General features: G+C 43.2%; 1 protein-coding gene across 4 annotated transcripts in view; it reads left to right on the forward strand.

The window, feature by feature from the left end:
• Positions 1-19,854, forward strand: part of LOC110488866 (mannosyl-oligosaccharide 1,2-alpha-mannosidase IC) — a 226,044-nt gene that overhangs the window by 138,834 nt on the left and 67,356 nt on the right. For all 4 annotated transcript variants that reach the window (XM_036947408.2, XM_090198519.1, XM_090198536.1 and 1 more), the window contains exon 3: positions 3,467-3,582. In XM_036947408.2, coding sequence (XP_036803303.1) covers positions 3,467-3,582 — 116 coding nt within the window. The remainder of the gene's footprint in view (positions 1-3,466; positions 3,583-19,854) is intronic.

Below are 19,854 nucleotides of genomic sequence, written 5' to 3' on the forward strand. Positions count from 1 at the left end.
GATGGAATTTGTTGCCATGTGCTCTGTGTGTACTTGTGTGTTGGGTGTGCGCACGTGTGTGTGCGCGTGCATGCGTTTGCATATGCGCGAGTGTGTTTCTCTGTGTGTGTGTGTGTATCTGAGTGAGTGAGTGATTGATTGATCATGTGTATCCAGGCTCTCTAGTATAACCAATCGGACCCTGTTGCCTAGCCAGCTTTGATAAATGAACATCCACCAGCCAATGTCTCACAAATAGGTTTCTATGCACTCCGTACACACAATACACAGTTACACACATACAATCTCTCCAACTCATTTCCAACATAGAATATATACTCATGAACACACACGCACATGCTTGTGCACACATACACATGCTGAAAAACACTCTCTCTCTCTCTCTCTCTCTCTCTCTCATGAATGACTCTACTGTGACAAGCTCCTGTACAGGAGCTCCTGAGTTGCTAGGGGGAAGGAATTAGATTCATTCATATTTGCTTAAATTAATGTTAAAGTAATTATGGTGGCGTAGCAATTGCTCTTTTTTTTAATCAATTTGGAATATGGGAGCATATCAAACCAGTTTATTACAGTTTATTACAGGATCAGTTTATTACAGCATTTCAAATGGTTATCTTCTAATTAATTGGTATGAATTTAAACACATATGTGATTACATTTTAGTTTGGCGAGCAGCTGCTATTACAAAATCATTTCTACTGTCTCATGTGTCTTCAAGCACGCACGTGTGGCACTCACTTCACCGAGAATCTTTTGATGGATGGATGGTGTTGTTGTTTTTGTGGCTGACTGTCAAGGTTAGATTATAGATTCCTCACTTAAGCTTTGATGGTTAATGGTCGGTATTACCTGAATGTGGAACCCTCCAGGTGAAGGGCCTCTGAAATAAATAAAGTTTATGTTTGGGCCACGCCACGGGACCCTGGGAGTAATGTGTGATGGATTGATCTGTTACCTCTCTCACCTGAGTCCATCAATCATCTGTGCTTAGTTGCTGCTGTTTTCAATAGGAGTTTTCCACACTCCACTGCTCCCTAACGTTCGCCGCCGCCGGGATTGGTAATGAGGGGTATTAGCTATCGCTTTTTTTCTCTGTGTGCTCTGAAACATCATTTGTCATCAAACTGCAACAGTACAGTCAAGTGCTCACTATGCATGGTGAGAGTCCTTCACAAACAGAAATGGAGAATATGCTTTTGAGAGTCTTTATTTGCTTAGCAACGAGATCTGCTAGAGACAGGAAAAAGTTCACTTTGTTTGACAGAGTTTTCACAGTGTTGGCAAGATGTTAGTGACATACATTACCTTCATAGCGTATGTGCAACTACTGAACAAAAATATAAGAGTTACAGTTCATATAAAGAAATCAGTCAATTTAAATAAATTCATTAGGCCTTAATCTATGGATTTCCCGTGACTGGGCAGTGTCTCTAGCTGGAGGGTAGCAGTGCCCAAGTTATGCATTCTTATCTCAACTCTGAATCCGCTATGTGCTTAGCTATAGCTGGACGGTAGCAGTGCCCTCTCATTCTCAATGTAAGGTGAATCCCTGTCAGGGTAAACCCAGCTGAAGTGGGCTGAGATGTGTGTTAGATGGGAGGTGAGTAGCTGCGTGGTTGGTGCGTAGGGGTGTGTGTTAGATGGGAGGTGACTAGCTGCGTGGTTGGTGGGTAGGGATGTGTGTTAGATGGGAGGTGACTAGCTGCGTGGTTGGTTGGTGGGTGGCTGCATGTTTTAGATGGGAGGCGACTGACCGTGGCAGTGGAGAGACAACACACTGACTGTCACTGACCCCTGCAACCACACATCAGACTTAAAGGTTTGGAGCAAAGTGGCCGTGTGAAGAATTATAAGTGAGAAAGGCACTGCAGTCCTCCAAGGGATAAAATCGAGTAAATAGCCTGGTGACACTATCTATCTACTCAAACTGACCCTAGCTCTAACCCTAAACTTAACCCTAGCCCTATCCTTTACCCTTATTCTAACCCTAACCGTAACCTTAGAAAGCAGTTGCTTAGCAACGTATAGTTTGTTGATAGTATGACCATCTGTAGAGCATCTACAGATGGAAAATCTGGACTATCCAAGTGACCAACAGCCCTAATATATGACATGAGGCTGATAGTGTGTATATGACGCCAATCACTCAGCCATGTCACCTATGAACCCTCATCCCTGCACCCTCCGCCTTCCTTATCAGCTGACCTCAATGTGGTAGGGTGAAAGGTCAACAATGTGAGAGGCTTTTTGGATAATCTGAAAAGCACATATTGTAGGCTACTATTACATGTATGCTATGATTATTTAGATAAAAAATACATCTGAGGCAGAAATATTTGAGGGCAGAGGAAAGCTGAGTTGGGGTTTGCAGGGAGGAGGCTTGCGTGACGATAAGAGAGTTTGACGTCTGTCTCTGCCACCCAAACCACATCAGACAAGACAAACCCTGGCGTCTTAGCCGCCCACTGAATTGCACAGTCTGGCCAAATTCAAATGACTCGGGTTAGAGAAACTATCGCTCCCCTTCTCGCCTCCTGTGTTCTGTTGCCTCTGATTCATGAATGTTTTGTCGCCTCAAGATACGATTTTACATTTGCGTATCTGCCGAGCCACACAATAACTGCTCATAACAATCGCACCACTTTCATGTGCCAGGTTGCTGTGTTGATGTGTTGTTGCATCAGATAGACAGAGTATCTGTGTTGAGCTCTGTTTACGGGTGAACATGAAGGGGCACATCATATTTTTCAGCCTAATCGGTTACTCTACCTATAGTTCTGTTTTCAAGCCCTACAGTGCATGTAATGGCCATTCCTGCGGTATATGTTGGCCTAGTTTCTACTCTTGTTATTTCTCAATTTTCAGGCTTCCAGTTGGTGTGTTTCTCCTGCAACTCTTTTGCTCAGTAGCACAATGAGGACACTGATTCCTCTGTTCACAGCTCTTTCCATTACAGCCAGCCACGGATCGCATATTTCTTCATATGAGGAGAAAAAGACCATCCAATCTTGCTCTTAAGGGCTGTGGGATTGAATAAAAGCCTCTGAACATTTCTTATTAAGGTTGTGAAGGGAATTTAATAACCTCAAATGAAGTGCATCTACAACCAGCCATTGGAGCATAGGGATCACAGATCCTGCACTGAATGCAATTAGGAACGCAGCAGGCTAGACTGTTAATGTTCATCTTGGAGGTAGATGCCTTTCATCTAGCCTACACAATGTCATAGCATAATTCAAGATTAAAGATGCAGATGTGAAAGCTGTAGTTTGTTCCACTGTAGTTTGGCATTTCAGGGCTTTGCTTAACTTTGCGGCCTTGGTACTTCTGTCTGCTTTATGTCTCTGAGCCTCAACTCTAGTCATTCTAATTTCATCCATAACAAGAATGCAGTGTGATGTCTGGCACTGCAAGTCCCTATACCCCCTGGTTCTGACTGTTCTGTGTCCTGTGTGTTTTGCAGGTGGTCTGAGGGGAGCCTCCATCGTGGATTCTCTGGACACGCTGTATATAATGGGATTAATGGATGAATACAACGACGCAAAGGAGTGGGTAGAGACCAGCCTGGACCTGAACTCGGTAAGATCAAACTCACTCATTGGATATTAGCTCTGCCATTCATGTTGGAGGACCAATTGTCTACCACAAACACTCTTAGTAGTGGTCTTAATGCTTCGGTTGATTTTAGGCTGTTGTCCCCTGATTGATCCATTTTTCAATCCCTCCTATCTTGTTGGAGTAACAATCAACTACCCCAACACTGGAAGTAGGCTGTCTGACTTGGCACTTAATAAAGTTATCATCAGTGGTCTTAGTGTGCCGGGTTGATTTTAAGCCGATTGGCCACTTACTGACCCAAAGTCCTGTCCAGGGGGTGGGGCAGTTTGCCAGACCTATATAGGGCATTCCAGATGGAATAAAGGATGTCTTGTGTGGCCACCCCTGAACAACTGATCCATTCTAACCACTCTTTGTTACTGTGCCATGGGATTATTTTAACTCTCCCAGAACTCTGTGTGCTGTGGGATTGGATGAATAAAAGTAAGAGAGAATGTATGTGGAAGCATGGAGAGAGAGGAGCGAGAGAGAGAGAGAGTAAGAGAGAATGTATGTGGAAGCATGGAGAGAGAGGAGCGAGAGAGAGAGAGAGAGAGAGAGGAGGTCATTGGCCTCCCCATTGAGTAATTCCTTGATAATAGACTTCTTCTTGGAGTCGGGAACAGAGAGGTCTGCCAGTTTGGACATTATGTGGAAACTGAGTGAGTGAGAGTGATGGTGCCAGCCAGCAAGGTAAGTGTGCCCTGCTGCTAACGGACTAGTTATAGGCCCTCCATTCCACTCTGTTTCCACACTTTCTGTAAGTCCATCATTGGGAGAGTTAATTTTGTCCAAAGGCAATTTGGTTTAGTCACTAATCAAATATCATCTCTCTGAGATCTACTGGCTAAGAGATGTCTTTAATGTGTTAAGGTGAAACATTGTCCGAGGTCAGCATTTTCTATGGTCTATTCATTGATCTGGCTATTCCCTATAGCACTTTGGCTTTGTCCCTCTTGGGAAGTTATACTGAAATCTACTCAAACCTCCTGAGTGACGGGTTTGAAGTGCTCTTAGTAGTTGCCGTGAACTGAGATGAGCTTAGATGTCAATAGATGTTGACATGCAAATAACGGTGAGTACAGTTTTTGTACAGAGCATGTATACCATTTTAGACACCCCAAGCAAGCCATGTCTCGCTCCTTTCTCACTCTCCTTTCTAACTCTCTACTCCCTCCCTTTCTCCCTCTGTTTTTCTTTCTTCTCCCTCCCTCTCCCGCTCGCTCACACACAGAGTTTTACAGTCTTTCCCTCTGGCAGCAGTTGGGCAATATGAAGATGACTATCGATGTAGGTGTGCAGCAGTAGCTCCTGGTCTTGGCAGAGAGAGCCAGGGCAAGAGACACTTAGTAACGGCAGCCCATGACAAACAGCAACCTCGTCAGCATCATAAAGACACCCAGGGAGGATTTACACTCCCGGCCGTACTTTGTCACTGGGCTAGCAAGGTCAATCTGTCACCATTCTCCAACTCCTCCGATCAATTGTCCCAGAGGGTCTCCTCGTCTGAGTGGACGGATATCTGTCCTGTTTTGGACGCCATTTTAGGTCAAAGTCACCACACTTTGGGAACTGGGGCAGGGATCTAATTGTCGTATAGGGATTGTTCCTTTGATCCGTTTTTAGGCTCAGCAATTTAGTTTTACAAAGTGGCAAAAGAGAATGTTAAAATTCCATATTTTCCCCACACGTTAACGCTACAGAACCTTATGCACCTAAGGGGAATTAAACCACTAACAACGCAGTCATTCATGCTCTAACCAAGTGGTTCTCAATCGGTTTTGGCTGGGGACCCAAATTTGACAATGACAATTGAGTAATGTTGTATTGCAGCTGCCTTCTTGGGCAGACTTCACTTGCAAAATAGACTCTGTCTCAACGGGCTACTATTATGGTATTAAAGAAAGTCATTGCACAGACATATTAACTGAGAAAACATTTACCAATTGAAGAGAATAAGCCATTTAAAATTAGGCCACCAGTTCAAGAGTGGGGAGTAATAAATGATCAGACTCAGAACATGACCTCAAAAGCAGCCCAATAATGTTCATGAAAAGTAACACATACCAGTGTTTCAAATAGAAAAGCAACAATCATAAGCATTTCTTAAATCAGCAATTACCATGTGAATAGTTTCACAACCTTGAAAAGTGTTTTAAGGTGTACGTTTTTGACCAGTTCAATAAAATGTAAAATGAATGTCAGAATTAATTAACAACAATAATTGACATATTAAACAATAACTCATTAACACAGATAGGTAGTGCTGAAATGTACCATGATTTTCACTGCAAGACAGGCGAGAGCAGGATACTCTCCCATTACGCTGCACCAGGACTGTGACAGTGTCATTTCCGGAGGCTCAGTCCACGATCAAATCCACGATCAAATGACAGCTCAAATGACAGCTCCACCAGCTGATCCTCTTCGTTGCTCGGCAACATGATGCTTCCCATTTCCACTTGATAGGGGTCCCCGCATCCAGTCATCTTGTCTCCTGTTCTCCTCCGGGAAGTTGTCTTTCCCTGCAGCTTGACAAGATGCTATTTAACGGTGTGTCGCCGTGCGGTTTGTTGATCGGATTCTGAATCTTGAAATCAGCATTGGGAAACATGTTCATCCCTCCCGTTAGAAACATGATTTGCCAAAAAGGCAAGCTTCATCTTGAAGGCTTCCACTTCGTCCCCCTGTGCAAATTGATTGTGCCCCCTCCCTTGCATTGACACATTGAGACAATTCAGATAAAAAATATCCACCAGGTAGGCAACCTGCACGAGCGTTTCCTCACAATCGGAAAGCTCGGGCAGAGGGGACTTGTTTACCAAAAGAAACGCAGCAATCTCTGCTCGAAGCTCATAAACGCGACCCAACACTTTACAGATGGAAAGCCAGCGGACCTCTGCATGATAAAGCACCTGATGGTGCTCCCTCCCCATATCCCTGCAGAAGGCCTGAAACACCTGCTTCTCCTACAACTCTTTTTGATATAGTTGACACGCATGATCACATCCTGGAGAGTGGCGTGGAGCTCAGGCACCATGTCCTTTGTTGCCAATGCCTCCCTGTGTATTAAGCAGTGGTTCCACCTCGCACTCGGTGCTCTCGCCAGGATCCACTTTGCTAACCCGGAGTGCTTTCCAAACATGGCAGCTGCCCCATCAGTGGTCACACCGACGCACCCATCCCAGGCCAGTCCCACGGAGCCCAAGTGCATATCCATTGTGTTAAAGACAGGCTTTGCAGTGTTGGTGGTGGGCCAATCAGCACTTAAAAGGAACTGCTCCTAAAAGTTATTATCCTATCCCATTCGAAATTATGGTTAGCCACATCAGTGGATTCATCTAGCTGCAGTGCGTAATGGCCATTTGCACTGATGCGCTCTGATGTCTGTACCGAGTTCTCCATCTTCGTGGTGTCATTGGATAGGGATGTGGTTTTAAGTTGTTTGGCAGCAAACTCTCCCAATATTTCAGGTCACATATCAATCACAGCAGGGGTATGAGATCCTCTGCGCTGGTGTGGGATTGTTTTGTACTTTTTTGTACTACAGCAATGTGCTACATTGTACTACAGCAATGTACTACAGCAATGTGCTGGGCCACAAGGTATGAGGCGCAAAGTGCCTTTTCTTGTACCGTGCATAGGTTCTTCAATTAATCTTGTGAGGCCTCCAGATATTGACATTTAAAAAAAAAAAAAATTAAGTCAGCTATCTTATCTTTGTCTTGGATGCTTGGTGTCCAGATCCCTTTTCATTTTGGAAGGGTTTCATGCTCTCATTAGCTAATCGCTCGTTGCATAGGACGCACTGCGGTCTACACTCACCCCGCTTGTCTTATATGTAAATCAAAGTTTATTTGTCACGTGCTCTGAATGCAACAGGTTACAACCTTAGAGTGAAATGCTTACTTACAGGCTCTAACCAATAGTGCAACAAAATGTATTAGGTGAACAATAGGGAGGTAAAGAAATAAAACAACAGTAAAAAGACAGGCTATATACAGTAGCGAGGCTACAAAGAGACACCGGTTAGTCAGGCTGATTGAGGTGGTATGTACATGTAGATATGGTTAAAGTGACTATGCATATATGATGAACACAGAGTAGCAGTAGCGTAAAAGAGGGGTTGGCGGGTGGTGGGACACAATGCAGATAGCCCGGTTAGCCACTGTGCGGGAGCACTGGTTCATCAGCCCAATTGAGGTGGTACTGTATGTACATGAATGTATAGTTAAAGTGACTATGCATATATGATAAACAGAGAGTAGCAGCAGCATAAAAAGAGGGGTGGGCGAGGCACACAATGAAAATAGTCCAGGTAGCCATTTGATTACCTGTTCAGGAGTCTTATGGCTTGGGGGTAAAAACTGTTGAGAAGCCTTTTTGTCCTAGACTTAGCACTCCGGTATCGCTTGCCATGCGGTAGTAGAGAGAACAGTCTATGACTGGGGTGGCTGGGGTCTTTGACCATTTTTAGGGCCTTCCTCTGACACAGCCTGGTGTAGAGGTCCTGGATGGCAGGCAGCTTAGCCCCAGTGATGTACTGGGCCATACGCACTACCCTCTGTAGTGCCTTGAGGTCAGAGGCCGAGCAGTTGTCGTACCAGGCAGTGATGCAACCAGTCAGGATGCTCTCGATGGTGCAGCTGTAGAACCTTTTGAGAATCTCAGGACCCATGCCAAATCTTTTTAGTTTCCTGAGGGGGAATAAGCTTTGTCGTGCCCTCTTCATGACTTTCTTGGTGTGTTTGGACCATTCTAGTTTGTTGTTGATGTGGACAACAAGGAACTTGAAGCTCTCAACCTGCTCCACTACAGCCCCGTCGATGAGAATGGGGACGTGCTTGGTCCTTCTTTTCCTGTAGTCCACAATAATCTCCTTAGTCTTGGTTACGTTGAGGGATAGGTTGCTATTCTGGCACCACCCGGCCAGGTCTCTGACTTCCTCCCTATAGGCTGTCTCGTCGTTGTCGGTGATCAGGCCTACCACAGTTGTGTCGTCTGCAAACTCAATGATGGTGTTGGAGTCGTACCTGACCATGCAGTCATGGGTGAACAGGGAGTACAGGAGGGGACTGAGCACACACCCCTGGGGATCTCCAGTGTTGAGGATCAGTGTGGCAGATGTATTGCTACCTACCCCCACCACCTGGGGGCGGCCCGTCAGGAAGTCCAGGATCAAGTTGCAGAGGGAGGTGTTTAGTCCCAGGATCCTTAGCTTAGTGATGAGCTTTGAGGGCACTATGGTGTTGAACGCTGAGCTGTAGTCAATGAATAACATTCTGACGTAAGTGTTCCTTTTGTCCAGGTGGGAAAGAGCAGTGTGGAGTGCAATAGAGAATGCGTCATCTGTGGATCTGTTTGGGCGGTATGCAAATTGGAGTGGGTCTAGGGTTTCTGGGATAATGGTGTTGATGTGAGCCATTACCAACCTTTCAAAGTACTTCATGGCTACAGACGTGAGTGCTATGGGTCTGTAGTCGTTTTGGCAGGTTACCTTTATGTTCCTAGGCACAGGGACAATGGTGGTCTGCTTGAAACATGTCGGTATTACAGACTTAATAAGGGACATGTTGAAAATGTCAGTGAAGACACCTGCCAGTTGGTCAGCACATGCCCGGACCACACGTCCTGGTAATCCGTCTGGCCCCGCAGCCTTGTGTATGTTGACCTGTTTAAAGGTCTTACTCACGTTGGCTACAGAGAGCGTGATCACACAGTCGCCTGGAACAGCTGATGCTCTCATGCATGCCTCAGTGTTGCTTGCCTCGAAGCGAGCATAGAAGTGATTTAGCTCGTCTGGTAGGCTCGTGTCCCTGGGCAGCTCGCGGCTGTGCTCTCCTTTGTAGTCTGTAATAGTTTGCAAGCCCTGCCACATAAGACGAGCGTCGGAGCCGGTGTAGTATGATTCAATCTTAGCCCTGTATTGACGCTTTGCCTGTTTGATGGTTCGTCGCAGGGCATAGCAGGATTTCTTGTAAGCTCTACCCTTTACCTCAGTGCGAATGTTGCCTGTAATCCATGGCTTCTGGTTGGGGTATGTACGTACAGTCACTGTGGGGACGACGTCCTCAATAGACTTATTGATGAAGCCAGTGACTGATGTGATGTATTCCTCAATGCCATTGGAAGAATCCCGGAACATGTTCCAGTCTGTGATAGCAAAACAGTCCTGTAGTTTAGCATCTGCTTCATCTGACCACTTTTTTATAGACCGAATCACTGGTGCTTCCTGCTTTAATTTTTGCTTGTAAGCAGGAGTCAGGAGGATAGAGTTGTGGTCAGATTTACTAAATGGAGTGCGAGTGAGAGCTTTGTACGCGTCTCTGTGTGTGGAGTACAGGTGATCTAGAATTTTTTTCCCTCTGGTTGCACATTTAACATGTTGATGGAAATTTGGTAGAACTGATTTAAGTTTCCCTGCATTAACCTCTCTCAAGCCAGGGAAAATGCAGAGCACCAAATTCAAATAAATTACTATAAAAATCAAACTTTCATTAAATCACACATGCAAGGTAGCAAATTAAAGCTACTCTTGTTGTGAATCCAGCCAACATGTCAGATTTCAAAAAAGATTTTCGGCTAAAGCAAACGATGCTATTATCTGAGGATAGCACCTCCATAAACAAAGAGAGAAACCATATTTCAACCACGACACAAAACGCAGAAATAAAATATAATTCATGCCTTTGATGAGCTTCTTTTGTTGGCACTCCAATATGTCCCATAAACATCACAAATGGTCCTTTTGTTAGATTAATTCCGTCGATATATATCCAAAATGTCAATTTATTTGGCGCGTTTGATCCAGAAAAACACCGGTTCCAACTTGCGCAACGTGACTACAAAATATCTCAAAAGTCACCTGTAATCTTTGCCAAAACATTTCAAACTGCTTTTGTAATACAACATTAGGATTTTTTTACGTAAATAATGGATAAAATTGAAGACGGGATGATCTGTGTTCAATACAGGAGGAAAACAAACTGTAGCAAGCTTTCTGGTCACGCGCCTCTAACAGTCCACTTCAAGTGACCCTTATTCAAGATGGCCGTACTTCTTCATTACACAAAGGAATAACCTTAACCAATTTGTAAAAACTGTTGACATCCAGTGGAAGCATTTTTTGATGTCCCGTTGGTAGGATATTCGTGATCGTACCTCATCTAGTTTATTGTCCAATGATTGCACATTGGCGAGTAGTATTGACGGTAACGGCAGCTTTCCCACTCGCCTTTTTCGGTTCCTGACCTGGCATCCGGCTCTTTGTCCTCTTAACCTGCATTGCTTCCTCTTGCAAATAATGTGAATGTCGGCCCTGCCGGGTGTTTGGAGGATGTCTTGTGCGTCTTGTTTGTTTAAGAAAAAATCTTTGTCTAATCCGAGGTGAGTGATCGCTGTCCTGATATCCAGAAGCTCTTTTTTGCCATAAGATACGGTGGCAGAAACATTATGTACAAAATAAGTTACAAATTACGCAAAAAAAACCCCACATAATAGCACAATTGGTTGGGCGCCCATAAAACTGCTGCCATTTCTTCCGGTGCCATTTTTAAAACCATATTTGATGAAGTTGGATCATATTTTCTCTCCTTGACCAGGACCCGGTTGTCTGCCTTGTTGTTGACATTGGACGCAGCAATAGATGAAGAGGGCGCTACACGTTTTAAAAACTTAAATGACAGTTAACTATCTATGTGCAATGCCTGCAGAATACATCTGCGTATTTAGCTGTAAATCAGCTGTCAGAAGATGATCTGTGTTATCTGATTTGACGTCTCACACTTAAAATTAAACAGTGTTGCAGAATAAAAATGTTATTGGATCTGTGTGTGTGTGTGTCAAGAAATCTGTAATTTCATTGGATCAGTGTGTGTGTGTGGGGGGGGGGGGGGGGGATGTTATTGTAATGATCAATGAGTGTGTGCAGCGCAAAAACCCTCCGAGTTGGAACATCTAGCCATTTCACCACTGCGGACGCGGTGCATGTGTCAAGTCAGCCTCAATAAGCGATGCGACGGTATCCATTCAAACTAAAAGTTTCAGTGTGGCGGTTACCTTTTCGTAATAATGTCCCACCAATATCCAGCAACTTCGCACAGCCATAGAAGAGGAGTGGGACAACATTCCACAAGTCACAATCAACAGCCTGATCAACTCTACTGTATTGTGCTGCATGAGGCAAATGGTGGTCACACCAGATACTGACTGGTTTTCTGATCCACGCCCCTACTTTATTTTTTAAAGGTATCTGTGACCAACAGATGCATATCTGTATTCCCAGTCATGTGAAATCCATAGATTATAGCCTAAGGAATGTATTTCAATTGACTGATTTCCTTATATGAACTAACTCAGTAAAATCTTTGAAATTGTTACATGTTGCTTTTGTATTTTTGTTCGGTGTAGATGATTCCTCGGTTTTCAGATTGATCCACTAAAGAGCTTTGAGTGAGCTTTGTGAGTGACAGAAACAGCAGAAGCCATGTTGATTTTCTCCACAAAGTCTAGTGAAGAATACACCCCTACACTTAATACTGTGGGAAATGGAGAGGTGTGAGGGCTGACTCAAAGTTAAGTGTATTTGTCTTTGTGCTGCTGAGTAAATTAATTAAGGTGGTAGAATGTCTCTCTCCTCTGCTACCTAAACAAAAACAAACTCCCCAAAATCCTGATGCAAATCCTGACGATTTCCTATGAAGACGCAATACTCTGATCAAACACTTTACTCCAGTGACTCAACCAATTAGAAAGACGAGCAACTTCCTCCATCTAACGTTAACTTTGCAAAATTCCACAGGCTGTTTATCGGTTTCGAACATGAAATTAATAGTTGGAGGTGTCAGTGTTGATTAGTGTTTTGGGGGTTTGGTGGTCCCTGGCTGCCGTAGATAGTGATTTAGATCCTTCTCTTATAGCCCCATATTAGTTTTGAAGGGGTCATTTTCTTCGGGTTTCGAGTCCCCTGATTAGTCTAGTGAATGCTGTGGGTAAAAAGGGGGGATAAATAGTGTTTTACCCGTGCAGGTCTCCAGTCTCAGTCATCATGGTTGGCTAATAGAAAGTGATTAATGAACTCTTGCCGGTTGGGTTTTATCCCCTATTGACAGATCCATCTCCTATTACCCCTGCTTCGAGGCTCTCACCTTCAATCCTTCTCTTTTGCCTTTCTCAGCTCTCCGTTTCTCCATCATAGTCATTCCAACATCTCTCGGATTTCGTCTCTCAGAGGAAAAGTCTCAGTGAGGTTTGTGATTGTGTTTTAAAGAGAACAGGCCACTGTGATCTATCCAGACAGAGCGGCTGTCTCTTGTGGCTTCAGCTCATCGGTTTTTCACTCTCTTAGATATTCAGAAGGGCAAACAGGGTGACTGTGCATGTGATCACAGACAAGCTATATCCTTATCCTATTTTTGTGACATTTCAGTATGCGTATTCCTTCGTACGTCGGTGGAATAGGCCTATAATCGACACCAACACTTCTAAGCCAATGACAGAGATGAGTCTCTCCCTCAAGGTCTACCTAGAATAGGAAAGGTTCCCCACCACCTACAACCTAACCATTAATTAACATGGTAATTCAAGTTTCACTAGAAAACACCAGTGCTCTTAACAAAGACCATCAACTGACTGGATAATTAGCACATCCAGGCCCTTCAGTGTTAGAGAGTCTCTCGTGGGTGTCGTTTGGAGAGGGCTGAGGGGAAGAAGCTTTGTTTATCTCTTGTGTAGCGTGTTGCTTTTCCCTGCCTGGAGGGAGCGCAGATGCTTGCATATCAAAGTGTCTGTAAACAGGCCAGAAGCACAGGGGCAAAACTGAGAGGCAAGAGAGGGGAGCCTTGCAATGTTCCCTCAGGCTGTTGTCACATTGAAAGGTCAAGCAAGTGACGTGTGATGTGTGAGAACACTTAATGTGCTCCCTGATTTGGCCAAGAGATGAATGTGTAACGGGACCAGACAAAGCACTTCAGGGACCCATCCTGCTTGGTTGGTTGCCCTAAACACACCAGGTTAGATGTGTTACTGTGTTTTTGCTAATGGTTCTTCTACAGTACTAGTCAAAATGTTGGACTCGCCTACTCATTCAAGGGTTTTTCCTTATTTTGACTATTTACTACATTGTAGAATAATAGTGAAGACAAAACTATGAAATAACACATGTAATCATGTAGTAACCAAAAAAAGTGTTCAACAAATCAAATTATATTTTAGATTTTAGATTCTTTACTCGCTGGTGACACTGTCAGTGATTTATTTAGAATTCAAGGCACACTTAACCAGCATGGCTATCACAGCATTCTGCAGTGATACGCCATCCCATTAGGATTGCGCTTAGTGGGACAATCATTTGTTTTTCAACAGGACAATGACCCAACACACCTCCAGGTTGTGTAAGGGCTATTTTAACAAGATGGAGAGTGATGTAGTGCTGCATCAGATGACCTGGCCTCCACAATCACTCGACCTCAACCCAATTGAGATGGTGTGGGATGAGTTGCACCACAGAGTGAAGGAAAATCAGCCAACAAGTGCTCAGCATATGTGGGAACTCCTTCAAGACTTTACAGGTGAAGCTGGTTGATAGAATGCCAAAAGTGTGCATCAAGGCAAAGGGTGGCTACTTTGAAGAATCTGAAATATAAAATACATTTTGATTTGTTTAACACTTTTTTGGTTACTACATGATTCCATGTGTGTTATTTCATAGTTTTGATGTCTTCACTTTTATTCTACGGTGTAGAAAATAGTCAAATAAAGAAAAAACCTTGCATGAGTAGGTGTGTCCAAACTTTTGACTGGTACTGTACGTGTGTCTCTATTAAGATGGAAAGGGGGTATCTATTATGAATTGAAACCCGCAGTGCACCATTCTTACTTGCGTTATATCATTCACAATGTCCCCAGAGGTCAGTTTACGAGAAGGTTAATGAAATACAGTCATGCAGAAAAGATCAAAAGAACATAATCTGATTATCTGACCGGAAAAGCAGTCATTGATTTCTTCAACGGTAGTTGACAAATATTTAGACTTTTGTTAGAAAATGCCAAACATGTTGGCAATTGCTGTGGGGCCGATGATGGAATATACTGTAGCTGTTCTATTCAACTTCAGAGGAATCTTTGAACCTTGGGCCTAAACTGTGTAGTGAAGTTTGTATAACTGGCCTGAAACTTTCATCTGAAAATAGAGTGACCGTCAGCCGAGAGAGCAAGGATTCACTTTATCAAACCCCCAGAAATTAGCCTGATTTATTACATACTGATTGACATATTGCAGTGCCCTTATTGAACCCCTATCCAGAAACAAAACTATGCCTTAATTGTGAGAAATTACATGTTACTTCAATTAAAAAAGCTTCGGTATGAGATGACTCAGTTCACCAGTTGACATTTGCATAATGCGTCTCTGGCAATCAGTACGTGCCTAGATATGATAAACAGCTCATATGCAGATTGATAATGTGTAGCTTATAAAGTAAGATGTGATCATTCCATGGTATGCTTTGATAAACCTTTTTGAGTTTTTTATTCTTAACAATACTGGGTAACAGATCAAAATGTTTCTTGTCTCTTTGTCATCTCCCCGAGCAATCGCATACTGTACCCTACACTTACTCTGCCAGAACATGAATTGTTGCTCCAAAGACAAGTAGGTTGTATTCGTTCATCTGCGACTCCTGGCTGTTCTAAACTGGAAGACCACCCTTGGGTACGAACTTGTTTATCAGTTGGTTTAAGTAGGTTGGCATTTGCTCTCTGATTTCTGGAAGCTCACTGTGCAAACTTAGTAGACCTTGCAGCTGTCTAGGCTCTAGGAGCAGATCTGGATCAGGCTCTTGTTGTTTACCTCAGTAGGCCTGATGGCTGACCTGATCTGGCCTCATGACCACTGTAAACGTGGCTCCACAGGGCTCCAGTCATTAGGGCTACTGAAACCTGAGGGCATGTATCATATGAGGGGCTGCTTGACTGAAGATGCCATGCCCCAGCCATGAGGTCAAGACATCCTGCTGACATCCTATCTCTGCTGGAGGAGAACAATGTGTGGGTGGTTTATTACAGATACTATGTCCTGTTATTTACAGTAACACCAGTGACATTTGAATTCCCTCTCTAGCCTTAGCTCTTGACGTAGGTAGGCAGAGGTTGGCACTGTCTCAATGCCATTAGGTTGGTGATCAGATATTCATTGTGATGGATGGCAAACAACGTTTTCCATTGTATACTCTGCACAGATGTGTTTATGGGATTTTCATCTGAACATCAGATTAGAGGAATGATAAGATTTGAATCCCAAGCACAGAATGGTATTTTTGCCTTTCAGCCAGCATAGTGACAGGGCTTGGGAATCCATTTAGAGATTTGTATGAAAACATTGATCTGATGTACCATTGGCACAAACACACAGGAAAAAATGGACTGAACAAGGAGGGAGAGATGGAATGAGAGACAGAGAGAGAGTGGAGGAGTGTCCCATGAGAGACCTGCATTATGAGAGCGTTCTCCCTGCCTGTGAACTCCTGGAGACACATGTCTGCTGTCGTGTTCTTGTTTGTGTGTGTATTTGTGTCTGAGTGCCTTTGTGTGTACACTCAGAGAGAACAGCTTTGAGGTGCATTCGCCAAACCTTCTTTTCTCAATAACTTCCCCCTCCCCGATGCCTTCTACTCCCCAGATAATGGGAGAGATGGAGGGATTGTGAGTGATGGAGGAGGACGATGGGCTGTAATTCAGTGTTATCACCCTAGTGACATTAATTTATTATTAGCCAGTCTCTTATTTTGCCATAATGTATTCAGTGAAGATGTGGTACAAGATGTGGTACAAGACAGTGTCATGGGGGTGTATATGTTGGTGTGTGTCTGATTGTGCTAGGAGAGAGAATGAGAGAGAGAATGAGAGAGAGAGAATGAGAGAGAGAGAATGAGAGAGAATGAGAGAGAGAATGAGAGAGAGAGAGAGAGAATGAGAGAGAGAGGTGCATGCATGTTGGATAAGATATGGGATAGATTGTTTTCTGTACCTTCCCTGATGATTTCAGAAATCTGAACATTCATAGAGTATGTAATGTATTGGCCTGTAAGACATTAGTGATTTGTCGTGGTGCCTTCTTTATTGCCCCCTCAATCATGGAGAGAACAGAATTCTGGTAGCAGAGTGGTTGTGTTGCATTGAAATTGATCTATCACATCTACTCCACCGCTAACAGTCTAATAATGGCAGGCAGTATTTACATAAAAGATAAAACTAGACTAAACAGGAAGGTCATGAACTCTTGACCTGGGTTGTTTTGATGACTAGAGAAAAAGTTCAAAGTGTCCTCCCACCCGTAACAACCCACAACCTTTTTGATGTTTTGTTTTTGTTGTGTCTCAGCTCCAGTTCAAAAAGCTGCCCTCCACTGATGCCTATTAGAATAATGCACTACTGGGAACATAGCCTACTAATAATGATGGCCCACATACTCTGTTTCGATCTCCATTAACTCCGTTCGAGAAGCCTGTTTTAGCAGCCGTTATATAACAATTTCAATGATAATACAGTAAATGCGCAAAGGTGCTTGAATTAAATTAAGTTACCTCATGCTTTGCTCAGACTCTATAGGTCATTGAACCAATCTATCTCAATGTCAGCTAACTAATCAGCTAATCAGTAATGTCATCTACTAATCCACCAATCTTTGAATTTATGACGATGTCACGACTGTCACAACATGTAAAGGCCCAACATGACTTACTGTACGTGTCCCTTTTTAGTGGTGAAAAATTTGCCTTAGCTCCCCTTCCCCAGGCCGTGTTGGTTAGCATGGCCCAGAGTAGAGGTCGACTGATTAATCGGAATGGCCGATTAATTAGGGCCAATTTCAAGTTTTCATAACAATCTGAAATCGGTATTTTTGGGCGCCGATTTCCGATTTTAAATGATTATTATTACTATTTTTTAATACCTTTATTTAACTAGGCAAGTCAGTTAAGAACACATTCTTATTTTCAATGACAGCCTAGGAACGGTGGGTTAACTGCCTTGTTCAGGGGCAGAATGACAGATTTTCACCTTGTCAGCTCAGGGGATCCAATCTTGCAACCTTACAGTTAACGAGTCCAACGCTCTAACCATTGCACTCCACGTGGAGCCCGCTTGTTACGCGAATGCAGTAGAAGCCAAGGTAAGTTGCTAGCTAGCATTAAACTTATCGTATAAAAAACAATCAATCATAATCACTAGTTATAACTACTATTTCAGGTTAGCAGGCAATATTAACCAGGTGAAATTGTGTCATTTCTCTTGCGTTCATTGCACGCAGAGTCAGGGTATATGCAACAGTTTGGGCTGCCTGGCTCATTGCGAACTAATTTGCCAGAATTTTGCCAGAATTTTACGTAATTATGACATAACATCGAAGGTTGTGCAATGTAATAGAATATTTAGACTTAGAGATGCCACCCGTTAGATAAACTCCGAACGGTTCCGTATTTCACTGAAATAATAAACGTTTTGTTTTCGAAATGATAGTTTCCGGATTCGACCATATTAATGACCAAAGGCTCGTATTTCTGTGTGTTATTTTGTTATAATTAAGTCTGATTTGATAGAGCAGTCTGACTGAGCAGCAGCAGGCTCGTAATCATTCATTCAAACCGCACTTTTGTGCGTTTTGCCAGCAGCTCTTCACAAGCACAGCGCTGTTTATGACTTCAAGCCTATCAGCCTAATGGCTGGTGTAACCAATATGAAATGGCTAACTAGTTAGCTGGGTGTGCGCTAATAGCGTTTCAAACGTCACTCGCTCTGACACTTGGAGTAGTTATTCCCCTTGCGCTGCAAGGGCCGCGGCTTTTGTGGAGCGATGGGTAACGCTGCTTCGAGTGTGGCTGTGTGCGATGTGTTCCTGGTTCGAGCCTCGGTAGGGGCGAGGAGAGGGACGGAAGCTATACTGTTACACTGGCAATACTATAGTGCCTATAAGAACATCCAATAGTCAAAGGTATATGAAATACAAATGGTATAGAGAGAAATAGTCCTATAAATACTATATTAACTACAACCTAAAACCTCTTACCTAGGAATATTGAAGTCTCATGTTAAAAGGAACCACCAACTTTCATATGTTCTCATGTTCTGAGCAAGGAACTGAAATGTTTTTTTTACATGGCACATATTGCACTTTTACTTTCTTCTCCAACACTTTGTTTTTGCATTATTTAAACCAAATTGAACATGTTTCATTGTTTATTTGAGGCTAAATTGATTTTATTGATTATATTATATTGATTATTATTGATTGTATTATATTAAGTTAAAATAAGTGTTCATTCAGTATTGTTGTAATTGTCATTATTACAAATACATAAAAAAATAAAAATAAAAATAAAAAAAAATCGGCATAGTTTTTTTTGTCCTCCAATAATCGGTATCGGCGTTGAAAGATCGGAATCGGTCGACCTCTAGTCCAGAGGTTAGTCATTAAAGCTCCGGTGTCTAGGACAGCCCTGGCTTTACATCCTGTTGGTGACAGGAAAGGAAGGAGTTCTGAGGAACTTTTGTTCACAGCAACGGTATTAGCAGAATTACAGCTCCCAGTGTGTGGATGAAAGAGTACCTGAGTGGCACCACCTAATTGGTCCCTTTCATAATCAACCCTTGCTAATTAGTGAAGTTGAGTTAAATCACAGCTCTGTTGGTTTAACACCAACTTTGATTTAGGTGTGATCTACTCCCCGATTGCTTATTTAAATACTAGCTTGTCTGTTCAGCCTCCCACAAAACTCTGAATCTATTTGCTTGGTTTCCGAGTGCTGATTTTGCCACCGGTTTGAATCCTAAAGTCTGGACGTGCAGTGTGTTGTGTACCCAATGGCTCTGATAGCCCCGGATTAGGATTAAATCATACCATTAATGTTATATTTGTGCCTGAGCAGTCCATTGCAGGCCTCGATAACAGTCTCATTTGCCCCCCTGGCACACGAAAGCACAGCGGAAGTGCCAATCAGGCTTATGTCCCAGTCTAATCTTGGCAGAGCGAGTGATCAAAATCTGTGCCATGCTTTGTTGAATGCTCACCAACCGAAAAGCAAGCATCAAACACAGACAACAACATTGTACACTGTACACTGAAGCAGAACAGCAACAAGGCACAACAGCAATGTATTTTTTTCATAACCTCCTTTTACGCATGTTGGCACAGCTGTGGGAGATAGCACAATTTTTTTTATGCCAATCTGGTAGCATTGACAACACACACACTCACAGCAC

Source organism: Oncorhynchus mykiss, chromosome 2 (genome assembly GCF_057628025.1).
Source record: "Oncorhynchus mykiss isolate SJ-2025 chromosome 2, ASM5762802v1, whole genome shotgun sequence".
NCBI classification, from domain to species: domain Eukaryota; kingdom Metazoa; phylum Chordata; class Actinopteri; order Salmoniformes; family Salmonidae; genus Oncorhynchus; species Oncorhynchus mykiss.